Genomic DNA, 18,603 nt, shown 5'->3' on the forward strand with positions numbered 1-18,603 from the left:
TTAAAACCAAGGTAATGGTCTTCAATACCTCCCACCCCTTCACATCCAGATTGAGCTTCACATATAGAGGGGATCTTGTGGAGATTGTCATCCTATGCCAACCTTGGTGTCACTTTCAGTGGCCGACACTTCACCATGGTTCCTGCCCGCAGCACATGCTAGGGTGACACGGGGATATGCAACCTTGAGCTTACTTGAGTGGCAGTGCTTCCAGGCACATTTCCAAAAGCCTAGGACAAAGGGTTGCCTTTTGACACCCTCGTCACACCAGCCTTGATGTATGGACCAGCTTTCTGGGGTCCAGATTTATCTGATGAGTGGCAGTGCTTCCAGGCACATTTCCAAAAGCCTAGGACAAAGGGTTGCCTTTTGACACCCTCGTCACACCAGCCTTGATGTATGGACCAGCTTTCTGGGGTCCAGATTTATCTGATGAGGACTGCAGGGAGTTGAGAGGCCCTAGGTCATGATGTTCTCCCGCATCAGTCCCACATGAGATTATCCACACACAGTTTATTGCCGTCCCGATGGTAATGGATTCACTTTTCCAAGCAATCACATACCTCCATGGTAGTGGAAGCTCTCTTCCAGACAGTCACATAGCCTGAAAAAAGTGGATGCACTCTTTCTGACAATCTTATACCTCCATCACATCAATGAGATGGATCCCCGAAGATACCGGTGGCTTGCCTGCAATCCTCAAGACAGCTAGCCCTTAGGCCCATCTTACACTTGTCTCTCAGGATATGAGACCACATGGACCGCATCCCACCCCTTCATTACTTGATTAAGTTTGGATCAGCTGCTCTCGTCATAGATGCCATGTTCTAGGCTTTCACATACATTCAGCACCTCTACACACTACATAGAGATTGCGTCCCATGATTGGCACACGAGGGTCATAGCAATTGCTGGTATGCACACACCACCTGTTGGTTTAAGTTACATGGCTTTGGGATGGACAGCCTCCCCCCTTTGAGTACAGCTTGGACTCCTCTTCCTTGATCTCTCATGGCAGGAGATCAACTGCATCATTCGTCTAGATCTGACTAGACTTCATACAGACTGGGCGTGGATATCCCTAGTCAACCTTTCCCAAAGCTTCTATCCTCCAGAGAGCATTTCTTGAGGATCACTGGGGATGGTTTCGTTGAGAGGCCCAGTTGACTCCACAAACACACGTCCCACGCCATGAGGATTGGCATTGGTTGGCTGAGGGTGTCATCATACCACCTCCGGATTGAGATAGGGAGAGTGGAGGGCATCCTACGAGAGACACGGGTATGCACGCTAGTAGGTACTATATGGAGATCAAGTCTGAGGAGCATTGCATACTTAGATGCCCAGTTTACTATGAGATAGTGGATGCGACAGACTATTCAGGCAGCAGCCTGAGATGTGGGATACAGCCATCACTAATTTATTTGACCCTGAGCATAGAGCCCCAACTAACACTCAACCAACAAGAGATTCACTAGGACACATGGACCAAGACAGAACTAGACGTCCCCATGAGTGAGCACCCTGCAGACACACGGCAGACTAGCATCACACACCTGGGGAGTCCTCCGAGAGAGAGAATAGATCCTAAGAGGGAGAAGCCCCCGCTCCCAGTGACCCAAACCCTCCAGTAACCAACTCCAGTTCTCGGACTTGCTTCAGCAATATAGAGAGGCAACCCCACAGGTGGTGGGGTTGGTTATTGAGGCCAGGTACAAGGACGACTCAATATGAACCCAGACACATGAGGTTCTTCTGCTACCTACTTTATTGTACACACAGGGTCTATGTAGTACATTGACCCTGCCTATCCTTACCGCACATGGCCGCCAGTTGCTTGGGCATCTCTACTGGCTGCCCACAGCAACCTGTTGGCTCTGCCGACATGGTGCCAAGCCCTCCTATGGTGTCGATGGTGATGATGTTGATGCTGCTGATGTCGATGGTTCTGTTGATGCTGATGGTTCTGCTGATGTTGATGATGATGATGGTAATGATGCTGATCTGATATTGATGCTTATGCTGATGCTAATGATGCTACTGATGATGATGGTTTTGATGTGGATGATGTACCTAACTGCTTATCCTAATCAAGGATTATGATGTTCATGCTGGAGATTAGCCATGGCATGGGCATGCACGTGACATCCCCTCCGGCTAAACTTGATGAGAGGGTGGACACTGTCATCCTTCCTCCCTGGACTACTAACCTTAAACTTCTATTTCTGACTTTGACTTTGACTGATACTTTTGTCTGAACACCTTCCACTTCTAACCTCCACTTCCAAGTCTTGCTGAAGAACTGAGCATCTGTTCCACTGCTGTCCCCAAGCCTGCTATCCCTTCCCTTCACACAGCTGCCAGAAATGATTATGCTTGTTGCTAGGCCTTTGGAACTGATCTAAGAGCTTAATGATGTATTGGTTATGCATACATACCCTCAGGGAATGCTTCCTCTAGCTTCGCCTGTTTGCAGACCACTCCTGCTACTACCCTACTGCATTCTTCTACTGGAACTGTGCACCTTCCTTGGGACTATGCTTAGTGGGCTGAGCCTAAATGCTCTGATACCAATGCTGCATGCGCGGAAGCCTTGTTGTACTGATCCACAGCCGTAAGCATGATTAAGAACAAGATGCTGATTTACACATGATTAAGACAGAGGAGACAAAAGAAGAGAGAGAGAGATTGCTGTGAGGTTTTTCTTTGTCAGCCCTAATGGGGTTGACCTGTGGCTTGTTACATGACTTCTACTGAAGCTACAATGTTGAAATGATGAATGACTGCCTGAATGATTGAACTATGACTACATGTGTATATACTATGCTGAGGATGCTGGTCGGCCAGCTACAAGAGCTGTCAACCTGCTGTATGGACAAATATTCATGGTATTATGCCTTCAATGCTGCCCACACCTTTTGCCATGCCTTTGGCACCTGGCCACCAGTTGCTTGGGCATCTCTGCTGGCTGCCCACAGCAACCTGCTGGCTCTGCCGATAGGGTGCCAAGCCCTCCTATGGTCTAGATGGTGATGATGTTGATGCTGCTGATACTGATGGTTCTGCTGATGATGCTGATGGTTCTGCTGATGATGATGACGATGCTGATGTTGATGATGATGATGATGGTAATGATGCTGATCTGATATTGATGCTTATGCTGATGCTAATGATGCTACTGATGATGATGGTTCTGATGAAGATGATGTGCCTAACTGCTTATCCTAATCAGGGATTATGCTGTTCATGTTGGAGATTAGCCATGGCACGGGCTTGCACATGACAGACAAACCTACTCTTGCTACATTAAAATGAGGCTTGAAACCAATGCAATAGCCTCAAAGGCAAAACCTAGAGAGCTCACTTATTTCTAATCCTACTTTACTGAAAAACGGTGGTGATATGTTTTCTAATTATAACAGTTTGATCATGAGAGAACCTTTTTCTTGTGAGAATTCCAAAATAAAATTATGTGTAAATATAATTGCAGGCTCGTATAAAATGTTCACTGCAAGCCAAACATGGAAGTACTAGAGAGCCACACCATTTGCTTGTATAACGTAGTGAAAAACACATAAAAGCACCTTAAAAAGTGTTCCTCTCTACTAATCATTGCCACTTCCCATCCTACTAACTCATGAGCTTGCAGTGCAAGCTATAACCTTTATAAACACGACACGGTCATTACTTATGCAGCAGTACTTGTATAACTCAGGTAACAACAGATACAAACTTAGCATTGGTAGAGTCCTATGTTATTTAAAGCATCAAAATTGATATAGTGAGATTACTCTGCATTGCCATCTTTTGCAAATCCTGAAATAAGTATGCAGTATGTAGCAATTGTTGGTTCGATATGCTCCTCTACCATCTCCTTGAAACAAGTGACTGCCCCTTTCATGTCCCTCGCAACCGCATAGGCATGTATGAGACTGCAGAAAATGTGTTTGGAAAACAACCCCAAAAGCTTATAGTATTAGGAAATACGAAAGCTAAGGGTGTTTAACAAGAGTAAGAGAAAAGAGGAGAGTGGGGGGAGATATTCAAAGGTGCTACATTATTGTTTAAAAGAGCTCACTTTTGCAAGCTGTAACCCTGCAGTAACTTCTAAGTCGGATAGCCTAGTCATAAATGCAATGCCATATCAAGAAGGAAAAATGACTCGAACCATACCTGGTAAATGCATAAGAACTAGGCTCAATTCCTGCACCTCGCATGCTTTCAAATGTTGCACGAGCATTGTGCTTGTCTCCACGTTTGGCATAATAGCCAACAAGCAAACAAAAATCTCTTCTCTTGGGCTGGGTAAGAAACACCAAAAGAATTAGCACTTTTGGGACCAACCTCAAAAGGACCCTCAAACCCATTAGTTTGTTCACTGCATTTTAAGTTTAGAGTCCACAGATTTCACCCCTTCCAGACTAAGTGAAAGATTCAAGGAACCAGATTGCAGCAAACAAGCAGGTTAGAGTAGCTCCTTCATATACAAGAAGAAATGCCAGCCAAATACACAGAAAAAGGATCCAGCTAAAAAATGAAAATCGACTTGTGATCGAGAATTTGTCAATGTGCTGGCTAACCCTAATGTGTAGGAACTGGGAGGACAAAACAGCAGAGAGAGAGAGAGAGAGAAGAAGAAGAAGAAGCTCTTTTAACGTCGTAGGAACAATCCCGAGAGAGAGAGAGAGAGAGAGAGACAGAGAGACAGAGAGAGACAGAGAGGGAGAGATTAAGCGTCTACTAAAGACCCAATGGGCCTATGAGACCAAAGTGATACAATAATGTCCATTGCACATCTCATCATGGAATGGAAAATAAAACAAAAACAAAACATAAGCATAGCTATCTCACTGGGGTGATACAAAACTGTCCATGGAAACTCATCATGGAATACTAGGAACATAGAAACATGAGAGTAGCATCAGCCCTCCGTAGATGGTATACCACTCTCCAAAATATCAAGCATGGGGCTACTGAGTATGGCCGAGAGGTCTCCCTCAACTATGTCACGTGGAAAGGTAGCTCGATGGCGGTGGAGCATGTCCTGGATCTGGAGCTGTTGAGGGGATCGTGGGTGGCCGACGGCCGGGGGGGGCCGGGCACGCTAGAGTGCGGAGGCCCGGTCCGAGGTAAGTCCTCTCGGGCGAGGTGGGTTCAGAGCAGCTCTAGGTGGGTCCACAAGATCCACTGTATCGGTGTCCTCCACCTCTTGGGTCCAGAAGAAACTAGTGATGGTTGGCTGGGGAGGGAAGGGGCAAGATGGCTAGGGCAGAAGCTCTCTCAAGAAAGTGTCCCTGTGTTTGCGAAGCTCAAGCAAGAAGAGGCCTAGGCAACGCCAGTCTGGGAAGTCAATGATCCTGGAGAGTGGACCAAACCCCTCACGAAACAAACAATGAAACCTCCCGCAAATCTCATAGTATACTCGGCAGCGGCATATGTAATGCTCCTCCATCTCAACCTCTATGTGGCATAATTGGTAGATCTTCTCCTCTCTCGGTCTCCGTATGAGTTTCCCGGCTTTGAAGACGCGCTCAGCTCTACCTGTCTCCACTCTCATGCAATGGCATGAAACCTGTATCTCGTGAGAGAGCCAAAGAAAAGGGGAGTCCAAACTGTATTGAAGGGGCGGTAGGCGGTCCATGCAGAGCCCATATACTAAGAACCAAATGGAAACTAATGCATACCATACTCCAGAGTGGCCCTCAAGTGCTAGCTGTCTCGAGGACTCCACGGCAAGCCTCAGGTACCGTGGGGATCCATGTGATTGATGCGATGGAGGTATGTGACTGTCTGGAAGAGTGCATCCACTTCCATCGGGGCTGCAGCAAACTCTGCCTGGATAATCTGGTGTGGGACTGATGGTTTGCTACGGATTTAATGCTGCCCAATCTGCTGGCTGTCTGCACACAGCCCAAGACAGGCTGCAAATGAAGCCCTATGGCTGCCTTGCTACTAGCCAACAGGGATCTGCTATCCCTGCATCCTGTCGGCTGCCTCATCTAGAGGGTCAGGGCTGTCAATAGCCTTTGACCAAACCCCTGACAGAGCCACCAGCCATGGGCTGGCCTATGAGGACCTACTGCTAAGCCTGACTCTACATCATCTGATGAATTCTCCAAGTGGGTTAAGAGCACTGACTCTCGACTAACCTCTAAGGCTCGGAGACTGACCTACGTAGCTCGTGCATGACTGTCCCTAGACTCAGGGCTCACAATGGGGTCACGGCATACGACAAATATTCCTATAAAAAGATACTTCTCTACAAAAAGTTGCACTGATGATCGTGCCAGTGTGTCACTGGAGACCCCAGTGCAAGGTGCACGTGACAAGATTTGATTGTAGGTTTCTCTCTTCCATTACCTTCTTCTTTTGTGAGAGAGGGCCATCGCAAAGGACATTCTCTTCTTGCCTCCATTGTCACCAACCTAGACATTTCCCAGTATGAAAGGGGTCGAGTTGTCACGTGCACGCCTGTGCCATGGCTAATCCTATGCATGAACAGTCTTAATCCCTGAATAGTTAGCGGTCAAGTCATCATTCATTCATCCATCAAGTGTTGTAGTCAGTAGTAGTCATGTAAAGGCCAAGGGGCCACCCCTATGGGGCTGACCTAAGGCTCAACCATGTACAGACAGTCATGTCACCTTTTTGTGCCGTATTAATACAAAAAAACCCCGACACCAATCTCTCTCTTCTTCTCTCTCCTCTGTCTTAATCATCTTATTCAGCATCTTGTTCTTAATCAGGCTTTGGGATGTGGATCAGTATAGCAAGGCTTTCGCGCATGCAACATTGGTATCAGAGCATTCAGGCTCAGGCCACTAAGCATTCTCCCAAGGAAGGCGCACAGTTCCAGCAAAAAGGATGTAACAAGGTAGCAGATGGAGTGGTCTGCAAAACAAGCGAAGTGTCACAAATAGGGGACCCGGCACAATAATAGACCAACACTTTAAATACCAAACACAGCATGAAGACACAGCGGAAGAACAATATACAATATAAATACACTGCACTAAGCCAAAACGGCCGTCCCCCCGTAGGAACTTCTTTATTGACACAGAAGTTTTTACAAGATACCAGGGTGCGGGTGCATTCAGCACGGATTTTCAACAATGCAGCAACACAACTCTTGCCGAGATATCTATCCAGTGCCAAGATATAAACACAGGACCAAAAGCCATCCAAAAACTGTCTCAAAACAGCCCCATGAATCAGCTTATAAATGAAAGAAAGAGCATCACAGGTTGGGCCCAAAGCACAAATTGTAGAAGGTTGGAAACAGTTGATTATTGCTGAAAATGATCACAAGGGAAGCCCGTAGGTGCTTACAAGCATAAGAGACTGTTGCTACAGCGAATGACCTCCAGCAGATATGCAAGAATGAGATGAAAAGTGAGGGGAAGAGTGAGAACCCTTATATATCCCTCCAGAGAGCTGGTCGGCTAGCTGTAGCATGCCGACAGTTGTCCAATAGCATAAAATGCTAAAAATTGGTTAAAAATGCCTAAATAATATCTGCTAAATATGCCAATGCAGCATCTCATGAAATGACCAGTACAAGCATAAAAAGGTGATGTAGACCCTCTGGAGATGATATATTCCAACACCTCCTCTTCACCGCCAGAGGGGCAATCCAATACCAGCACGCTAGAGTAACACCTCCAAAGTAGCTCTCGGAAGTGGTTTGGTAAAGAGATCAATCACATTGTCCTTGGTAGAACAGTAGACTAGCCGAAGAAGTCCCAACTCGATCTAGTCACGTACAAAATGATAATGCACCTCAATATGCTTGGATCGTCCCCATATCACAAGATTCTGAGCTAGAGCAATAGCACTCTGAGAATCCGAGAAGATGATAGCTGGGGAAGTGTCGACACAACACAAATGCTTTAGAATCTCATGAATCCAAAGTGCCTCAGTGGAGGAGAGAAGGTAGGATTTATACTTAGCCTCGGTGGAAGAAGCAAAACAATCCTCTGCTTTTGAGACTTCCAAGTAATCAATCCTGTACCAAGCATGAAGCAACATCCAAATGTAGACCTCCGAGTATCAATGCAGCCTGCCCAATTAGAATCTGTGAAACCAACCAATCAAGACCACTGGAATAGGTGATGCCATCTCTAGAGTACCTCAAAGATAACAAAGAACTCTCAAGGCTGCCTGCCAATGAGACCTTCGAGCGGTTAATGAAAACTAGCCGAGAACGCTCATAGCATAGGAGATATCTATACAGGTGTTGGCAAGGTAAAGCAATGAGCTAACAATCTGCTAGTACTCTGTAGAATCCACCAAGGGTGTATCATCCTCCTTGGATAACTTGGCATTGGGATCCATGGGACAAGAGAGAGGTGTACAATTTGACAACCCATAAAGTGAGAGCAGCTTCTTCACATACTTCTGCTGAGAAATGAAGATACGGTCATCTTTCTGCCAAACCTCCAACCCAAGAAAATAATAAAGAAGGCCAAGATCAGTCATCTCAAATGTCTCTGAAAGCTTGGACTGAACCTGTTTGAAGCGGTTAATGAGATAAACCAAGGTAGCCATAGCCTCACCCCAGAAAGCAGGAGGGAGACCTGCATGATGCAACAAAGAACAAGCCATCTCTTTTACGGTCTGGTTCTTTCATTCCACAACTCCTTTCTACTAAGGAGTGTAAGGAATAGAGGTCTATCAGTAAATGCCCTTTGATGCAAGGAAGTTATCAAACGGTATAAACTCGCCACCATTATCAGTTCGGAGAAATGAAACTGTATCCCTAGACTAATGACTTGCGAGCCAAAAAACGTACCCAGACTTTGCAAGTGAAATCATCCACAAGAAGAAAAAAATATCGAGCCCCTCCAAGAGACTCAACCTCCATAGGTCTAGCAAGATCTACACGTATAAGCTCCACTCTTCGGGTTGCTCGATGAGTGGCCTCCTCTGGAAATGCATCTCGATGATGCTTGCCGATCATGCAAGATGAGCAGACGTGTGAAAGCGACCGACTGAGATAGTCTGTTGACAACCTACAGAGAATGGAACTTTTGTAAGGCAGTAATGGGTACATGACCGAAGCAAGAATGCCATAGAGAAGTATCTGCCTCAGAAACCAAAGCCATCAAGGGGGAGAAAAGCTGATGAATATGTGAGTCAATGAGAGTGCGAGGGATCTGGGAAGAAAAGTTGGTGATCTTGTAGAGACCAGGGTCATAGACTCCATTGGCAACAACCGAGAGAGTCTTCCTGCCGATCACTTCAATGACCTCATCATCAAAGTACACACCAAGTCCCATCTCAGAAGCTTTGTATACAAAAAATAGATTTTTGAAAATCCATGGAATATATAAAACATCATGTAAGGTGGCAGATGAACCCAAAGAAACATTACCAACACCGGTGATAGTGTGTGCTAATTATCATGTGCTTAACTTTGCTTTAGCTTGCTTTGCATCTACCTACGAGGCCCACAACACCCCTTCCTTTTGGTGCTCCTCTTGTGTCCTTAGCAAGCTAAATATTATGTGAAGATTAAGTTGAACATGATCCAAAAAAGAATACTTCATGAGCTCCTCATTTAGGTGCTACAATTACAATGATCGTCTATCAAGGCCTGCAAATATAATGATCAAGTTGAACGTGATCTAAAAAGAACCATACTTCATAAGCTCCTCATTCAAGTGAAAGGTGAGCAAATCAAAGATCAACCTGCATTGTATGTATGTATGTATGTATGTATGTATATACATGTATGTATGTATGTATGTATGTATGTATATACATACATACATACATACATACATACATACATATATATATATATATGACCGGATTGAGAAGATTCTTTGGAGACTAGATATGTTAACACCATACCACACATATGTTCTTTATGCTCTACTAGATGTGTGAGTGTGAGTGTGCATGTACGCGTGTTTGTGTGTTTGTATGGATACATGTGTGCATATGTATGCATGCATGCACACACATGCACGTGCACGCACACATGTACGCACACACACACATGCACGTGCATGCATGTGTGTATATATATGTATGTATGTATGTATGTATATATATATATATATATATATATATATATATATATATATATATATACATACATGTATATATATATATATACATACATGTATATATACATACAAATATACATACATGTATATATACATACATATATACATGTATATATATACATGTATATATATACATATATATATACATGTATATATATACATATATATATACATGTATATATATACATATATATATACATGTATATATATATATGTATGTATGTATGTATGTATACACACACACCAACACACACACACACACACACATATGTATACATATAATATATGTACATGCAGTCCGAGATGTGCAGGGTACTAGTGAGCATGATGGCAAAGAAAGAATGGTGTGCAAAGCTTGGGAGCAAATCAAAGATCAACCAGTATTGTTTATGTTTGATGATTGTGCCACCGATAGCTTTATCTCTACACAAATGGCAGCTGCCCTGGGCATAGAAGTTACGGATATGGGACCTCAAATTGAAGCAGAGGCCGCCTTTGTTGGCAAAAGGAGGTGCAGATTACTCCTCTTATTGGCAAATTGCGCATCCACATACAGAGATACTTGGATCATGAGCACTTTTTGGTCGCCCCATTGAATGGATGTGATGTGTTGCTCAGCAAGCCATGGCATCACAGGCTTGAGCCTTGCAAGGAGTACAAAACCAATAGAATCACCTTTATGCACAAAGGTCATATGCATGTTATTGATGCACGCAAGGAAGGGGATAATAAAGCCATAAAGAAAATTATTTCCGTGTACTTGGTTTTTGTACGAGATAAGGTAGACCAAAGCAATGTGCATGTGGATGTATTAACACAAGACAAGCTGAATTTTCTTAATGCATATCAAGATTGTTTTGTCGATGCATTGCCAAGCGAGCTACCTCCTGAGAGGCCCGAGGATCATCGCATAGATCTTGTGCCAAGTAGTTCTCCTCCCAACAAACCCGCATATCTAAGGTGCCGCACAACAAGAAGAGGTTATGAAGCAGGTTAATGAGCTTTTGAAGAAGGGTTTGGTTCAGCCAAGGTCCTCACCCTTCTGTTCTCCCGTGCTTCTTGTGCAAAAGGATGGATCATTCCGCATGTGTGTGGATTATCGAGCTTTAAGCAAGCTCGCCATCAAGAACCAATTCCCCATACCACGCATAGATGATATCTTGGATAAGCTTGATGGTTCGGCTTGTTTTAGCCGCATTGACTTGAAGAGTGGATACCATCAAATCCGTGTGGTGCCTCAGGATGTCCACAAGACTGCATTCAAGACAGCATTTGGTTTGTATGAGTTTTTGGTGATGCCATTTGGCCTTACTAATGCCCCGGCCACATTCAATCGTATGATGGACAGGATTTTCCGATCTCGTAGAAAATTTACAGGTGTATTCTTTGATGATATCTTGGTTTTCTCCAAGGACGAGCAAGAGCATAAAGCTCACTTGGCCATAGTATTTGAAGAGTTGAGAAAACACAAACTCTTCATAAATGTCAAGAAGAGTGAGTTCTTTCTCTCCGAGATACACTACTTGGGACACATTGTTTCCAAAGAGAGTGTGAGAATGGATCCTGCCAAGGTTGACACTATTCGGAATTGGCCAAAGCTACAAAATGTGCATCAAGTTCGTTGTTTTCTTGGCTTATGCTTGTATTACAGGAGGTTTATTAGACACTTTGCCAAAATTGCCTCTCCATTACATGAGCTTACAAAGAAGAAAGTCTCTTTTAGCTAGACTCAACAAGAGCAAGATGCATTTCTTTTTTTCTTTTTTTTTTCGGGAAAGAGATCCTTCTATTAGTTAAAAAAACCAGCCGTGAAGGGCTAGATACAACCTCGGGAGGCTAATACATCCTCACCTTGCTGACAGCGTGAACACGATGATCATGGGGAAGAGATGCTTCTCCTTTGGCTGGCTGCTCTATGAGGAGAGAGCTATCTCATACAAGAAGGAGAAGGGGGGGGGGAGGGGGGGGGGAACAACCACACAGGTGGTCTGTAGTGCCAAATGGAATCACCACCTCTATCTGTGAAAAAGAGGCTGGAACTCCACAACCTCAAGAAGGCCTCCCGCTGCTTTAACATGCAGTCAGAGCCTCCCTGTAACTTCCCCCACTAGCCACGGAGGGTATGAATGATATCGAGCCAAATGCTCCTGATAGTCTCGACTGGCGGCGTGTGGGTGCCCTCGATGGCCTTGCTACATCGAACCCGCCAAATGTGCCAGGCTGCAATGAAAAGATGCAGGGGAGAAGAGAGCTTGAGCTCTTGCAAGCACACACACACTCACAAAACCCTAAAAGAGAATACACAAGGTGAGAGGCTGAAAATCTTCTTCTTCTTCACACAACACTTAACACACCATATACAAAGATAAGAGTACACATAATATGAAAAAGTACTCAACCAAATACATACTAGGGTTCTCTATAGTGTGAACCCAACTAAATGAGCTGGCACTATAACTATGCTAGTCTCTAGAATGGCTGTCACACAGCCTGTCATCCCACTGGCCGCATATCACCCATGATCTCACCAACCATGCCAGTGGTGTAAGTGTGAGGCCCATCCCCCAGGCGGGTCATCAATGTCCACCGCCTCACTAGATGAGCTCGATATCTCAACACTCCCCCTCGAGCTCAACTCCATCTCATGTACACCAAGCGAAGCCCTGAATCTGTGGAGCTTGTCTGTACCCAATGCTTTGGTGAAGATGTCAGCGACATGATCCTGTGTGCTGACATAAACAAGGTCAACTTCTCCTACCAAAACCTTCTCTCTAGAGAGCAGAGACACTTAGAGCCCGCAGGAGACAGAGGACACCTGGCTTTCGGACACCACGCCTATACCAGAGAGAGATGACAGAGATCAGAGCTCAGTTTCACAGAGAGGGTGAGGAGCGACTGGCTCGCTTCAGAGCACACCCAGGCATGTTCTTCAGGGAGCTGTGGACACCCCCTTCACTGATGTATACCATTTTATACCCCCAGTATGGTACAGGATGGAGCTAGCTAGGTTGCATATCATGATTGTATACTCCATGCATATAGCTTTGCATTCTCCTAGTAATAGAGCTCCATCCCCTACACACCCAAATTCAGCTTTTTTATTCAGTACTTTTTCATTTCGTTGGGATGACAGAGGATACCCCATACATGTACTCCGATTTGTCTCATAGGCCGAGTTCGGTCTTTTGGAAGACGTTAATAAAATCTTTCTTTCTTTCTTTCTTTCTAACAAAATGGTAGTGGACCTCTATATGCTTCGTGCGAGCATGAAAAACTGGGTTCCTGGCCAACTGTATACTGCTAATGTTGTCACAAAGAATGACACTGATAGACCCAAATCTGCAAGTAGCTTTCTCAACCAAGCTACCTCACATGTTGCCATAGCGGCACCTTTGTACTCGGCCTCTGTACTGGATAGAGCAACCATAGGGTGCTTCTTGCTGCTCCAAGTCACAGCAGCACTCCCCAAAGAAAACATGAAGCCACTAGTAGATCTTCTATCTGAGATACTACTAGCCCAATCAGCATCTGTGTACCCATGTACACATATCTCTGTCCCAGTTTCATAAAATAGTCCACAATGCAAAGTAGACCTCACATACCTCAGTATGCGTCTCAATGCATCCAAATGCAGCTTCCGAGGAACCTGCATAAACTGACTCACCAACCCAACAGCATAGCTCAAATTTGGCCTGGTGATTGTCATGTAGATCAAGCTTCCTCCTATGCGCCTATACATAGTAGGATCCTCCAAAATCTCTCATGAATCTGCACTCAACTTGCCATTCTGATCCAATGGCACAGAGATAGGCTTACAGCCTGTCATACCATACTTGGACAACATGTCCAAGCCATACTGTCTCTGCAGTAATCCAATACCATGTGGTGACCTAATCACCTCAATGCCCAAGAAATATCTGAGCTCCCCTAGATCCTTCATCTCGAACTTCTGTCTAAGCAAGATCTTTACATCAAAGATCTCTGCATCATGGTCCCCCGTAATGATCAGGTCATCCACATAGATGACAACAAGCACAACCCCTCGATCACCATGTCTCACATACAACGAGAAATCTGCATTGGCTACATGAAAGCCAATAGTGACAAGATATTCAGAAATCTTGTCAGCGAAGAGTTGTCGCCGATACGAACTGAAGAAGAGAGAGTCTGGTAGTCCTCCAAGATATGGGCTTGATTAGTCATGTGGGCAGAAGCACCACTATCACCAACCATTCCACCGCTTCAGGTGTGTCACTGACCTCTTTTGGAGAAGTCATCGCTGTGATCATGAGGAGTGAATCCAGTGAAGAAGTAGATGAATCTGTGACTGCCATGTATGCAACTTTGACAAATCCCTCCTTTGAAACTTTGTCCTTGCCCTTGTCTTTGGTGTTGTCCTTGTCAGGTGCTTTGGAAGCATCCTGGGCTTTATACTTGGCTTTGGCTGCTCGAGAGTCATCACGACGAGCAAAGCAACGAGCCTCAGTATGACCTGTCCTGCCACAGTAATCACATTCATTGCTTTTGTCCTTGGACTCCTTTGAATCCTGTTTACCCTTGCATTTGCCTTTGTTTTTGTTGTTTTTGTTGTTGTTGGAGGTCCCTTTTCCACCTTTGCCTTTGCCCTTGTTAGAGGCAACAAAAGCAGTCTCTGACTTGCCTTTTCCGCGAAGCATGCACTTGTCGTGGAGATAACTCACGACTTCCTCAAAAGGAGGGAGAGGATCACGGAAATAAATATTATCCTTAAAAGAATCAAAGGAAGCAGGCAATTTACCAAAGTTCATGGATGGGATTGTTGATGGTGCTCCTATACTCCTCAAGCTACAACTTGATACGGGTGAACTCTCCAATCTTCTTAATCAAGTTATCTAACTCATTGATTGTAAGCTCCTCAAGATCTAACTCCAATTTGGCAATCTTCATTGTCAAAACTCACATACCTCCTCTGGATCTCTGTCCACATCTGATGAGCATTACTCCAGGTAGAGACAAACTATGCATGTATAGATGGAGTCATGCAATGAATGATGATAAGACGAGCCCGAGCATCCAATATGCTTCTCAAAGCACGGTCCACCACGTGAGGTGTGGAGATAGCCATCCACACACCGGCTCCTTCCAGCAATAACTGAGTGTAGAAAGACCATGTATGATGGTTGGTTGCTATAAGCATCATGGAGTCACTGACTTGGGGAGGAGTGTAGGATGGTATATGGGTAAGGGTAGGAGATAGATTTGGATGAGAGAAACTCATAAAGAAGAAAGATTGGAAAGAGCAACCACCTAGGGAGCGGGAGCAAGAGATCCAGAGATCCAGGCAATGAAGGAGCTGGAGTATCAACGGGAGAAGGAGCAGCACTAGAGAAATCTCCTGAAGCCATGTCCTCTGACAAGAAACCTTCTCTGAAGAAAGAGGGCTGTAAAAAAACAGCAAATAGCCTCCTCTCAAGCTGTGCACAGTAAGAGGAGAGAAAGAAGAAAGGGAGGGAGGGTGGAAAAAGAGAAATAGAGAAAGCAAATCTATCAAGAACCCTGTCCTCAACACCTAGAAGAGAGCTTCAGCCTCCAACAGCAAAAACAAAGCAATTCAGCAGTACAGATGCAGAAAACGCAGCACAATGATGAAGCCTCTGCTCCAATCAAAAAAAACGCAACAGTTTCTTACCTGTAGATCAGCGTTTGGCTCTGATACCATGAAAGAAAGAGCATCACAGGTTGTAGGCCCAAAGCACAAACTGTAGAAGGCTGGAAACAGTTGATTATTGCTGAAAATGAGCACGAGGGAAGCCCATAGGTGCTTACAAGCATAAGAGATTGTTGCTACAGCCAATGACCTCCATCAGATATGCAAGAATGCGATGAAAAGTAAGGGGAAGGGTGAGAACCCTTATATATCCCTCCAGAGAGCTGGTCAGCCAGCTGTAGCAAACCGACAACTGTTCAATAGCATAACAATGCCTAAAAATTGTTAAAAATGCCTAAATAATATCTGCTAAATATGCCATGCAAGGTCTCTTAAAATGACTAGTACAAGCATAAAAAGGTGAAGTAGACCCTCTCAAGATGATATATTCCAACAATAAACAGTCCATAAATCAGCTAGGTACGGAGCCAAAAACAGCCCCGAACTCCGTGCCAAAAATCCCCAAAAAAGAGCCTCAAATCAACCCAAATAGAGCTCGCAAAACTGTCCCAACTTTATCCAAAACAACCCCAGAAAAGAGTCGACCAGCCCTATCAAGCTCTGGGAGAAAGCAACCAACCATGTGGCTACTCTGGAAGAAGTCGGCTAGCCCTGTAGAAGGTGTGGAAGAAGTCGATCAGCCCTGTAGGATGTATGGAGCAAGTCGGCCAGCCCTGTAGGAGATATGGAGGAAGTCGACTTGCTAAAAACAGCCCTCCTACCTGTCAAGTAGCTATATTTGCAGCACTTTTCCCTTTTTGCCCAAAATAGGTGAACTTGTCCAAAATAATCAACTTTATGCTTTTCTTAGGTTGATGCCCAAGTTTACAGCCCAAAATATCAACTTTATGCTTTTCTTGGCTTGATGCCCAAGTTTTCAGCCCAAAATAACAACTTTGTGCTTTTCTTGGCTTGAAGCCCAAGTTTTCAACCCAAAATATCAACTTTGGTGCTTTTCCCAAGCTTGTAGCCCAAGCTTTCTCTAGGCGCCTCCTTCTATCCACATATACATGCCCAAAATAATAATAAGTCCAACCCTTCATTAATGATGTGTGAACACACCGACTTATAAATATTATAAGTCACTTTATTGATAAAAATCCCATGGTGCTCATGCTTCATAGCCATCTTTTAGGCCAAACTTTGCCAATTAATGCTCCAGTTTTCTACTGTGGAAAATCCCCGTTCACACCTTGGTTCCGCTCAGTGTGTGAAACACTGATCAAGTCTGATGAAGGGACCAAATGGTGACATGAGGCCAGAGGAAGCATTCCCTGAGGGTATGTACGTAGAACCAGTACATCATTAAGCTCTCAAATCTATTCCAAAGGCCTAGCAGTAAGTATGGTCAATCCAACAGGTGACCAAGGAGGAAGGCTGACAAAGTGTCCACCCCAGCATCAAGTTTAGCAGAAGGGGATGTCACATGCACGCCCATGCCATGGCTAATCCTATGCATGAACAGTCTTAATCCCTGAATAGTCAGCAATCAAGTCATCATTCATTCATCCATCCATCAAGTGTAGTAGTCAATAGTAGTCATGTAAAGGCCAAGTGTTCACCCCTATGGAGCCGATCTAAGACTCAACCATGTCCAAATAGTCATGTCACCTTTTTGTACCATATTAATACAGAAAAACCCTGACACCAATCTCTCTCTCCACTATCTTAATCATGTTTATTCAGCATCTTGTTCTTAATCAAGCTTAGGACTGTGGAACAATATAGCAAGGCTTCCGTGCATGCAACACTGGTGGTCTCTAGAAAGTCTAAATATTTGGAAAGTACAAGCTTTGGGAATGGAGGATTATCTTGGAATACAAAGGATCACACTCCCAAAATCTAGGAGGGTTACTATTTTTGGCCAACTCCGATGGAAATTCCATTTACGTCATTACGTCTGGAATTGAGCACATGGGGGGACATGCCAAAGCACATTTGGCAGAAGGTCTACCAGTTGGGATATTTTTAAAGGTAAAGATTATGGAAGAACCCATCTCTTAGATTGAGACATGTGGCAAGAAAGTGGATCAAAGTGAGACAAGTGGCCTCACACTTGTTACTACAGCTATTGTGTGGCTCTCCACTTCTTCTCTGCCATTTAGCTCCTGGGAGGCCCAAATCTATAAATTGGAGCCCCCTCTCTTCATCAAGAGACGCTCCCTTGTTGCAGACTAGCCTCTACTATGATGGTTACTCGCATTCTTGTCTACAACACTTTATGGGGAGAGTTCCTACACTCCTTCACTCCCCTCAACAAAAGGTATCTCTATTTCTATAGCCTCTTGATGGTTGCACCATCCCTGTACCGGCTGATTTATGTACTATACCAGCTGAATGGAGGTTGCACCGGCTGATTTGAGGGCTGTACCTGCTGTACCAGCCACTGTACCTGCCATTACAGCCACTATACGTGTTGTTCCAGCCCTTGTACTTGTTGTACTAGCCACTGTACCAGTTGCACCAGCCCTTGTACCTATTGTACCAGCCACTATACTTGCTATACTAGCCATTGTACTACTTGTACCAGCCCAAGTTATTGCTATACCGGCTGAATGGAGAGCTGTACCGGCTGAACCACCTCTATTGTATGAAGACCTATGGTTTTTGGGGAAGAATTAGTACCCACACGGAGGTATATGGATTATATTATTGGCTTGGCATTTCTATAGCCTGTGTACTGGCTGAATTTTATGGTTGCCTCGTGTTGGGCTGTGTTTATGGCATTTGTATATGGATAATAACGGGTATCTCCCATGGGGAGAGTAAGGCCATCAAAACTTGTACATGATTATTTTCTCCTTGGGTAATAAAATAATCCAAGGGGAAAGGCAAGGGGGGGGC

At 44.6% G+C, this 18,603-nt stretch overlaps 1 protein-coding gene across 1 annotated transcript in view; it reads right to left on the bottom strand.

Moving 5' to 3' along the window:
- Positions 1-18,603, bottom strand: part of LOC147634278 (uncharacterized) — a 108,283-nt gene that overhangs the window by 73,321 nt on the left and 16,359 nt on the right. Inside the window, exons 6-7 of the mRNA XM_086805656.1 lie at positions 4,174-4,301; positions 3,792-3,932 (exon numbers count right to left, since the gene is read on the bottom strand). Coding sequence (XP_086661782.1) covers positions 3,792-3,932; positions 4,174-4,301 — 269 coding nt within the window. The remainder of the gene's footprint in view (positions 1-3,791; positions 3,933-4,173; positions 4,302-18,603) is intronic.

This window comes from Cibotium barometz, chromosome 11 (genome assembly GCF_041138505.1).
Source record: "Cibotium barometz isolate CiBa-2024 chromosome 11, ASM4113850v1, whole genome shotgun sequence".
Classification (NCBI taxonomy): Eukaryota; Viridiplantae; Streptophyta; class Polypodiopsida; order Cyatheales; family Cibotiaceae; genus Cibotium; species Cibotium barometz.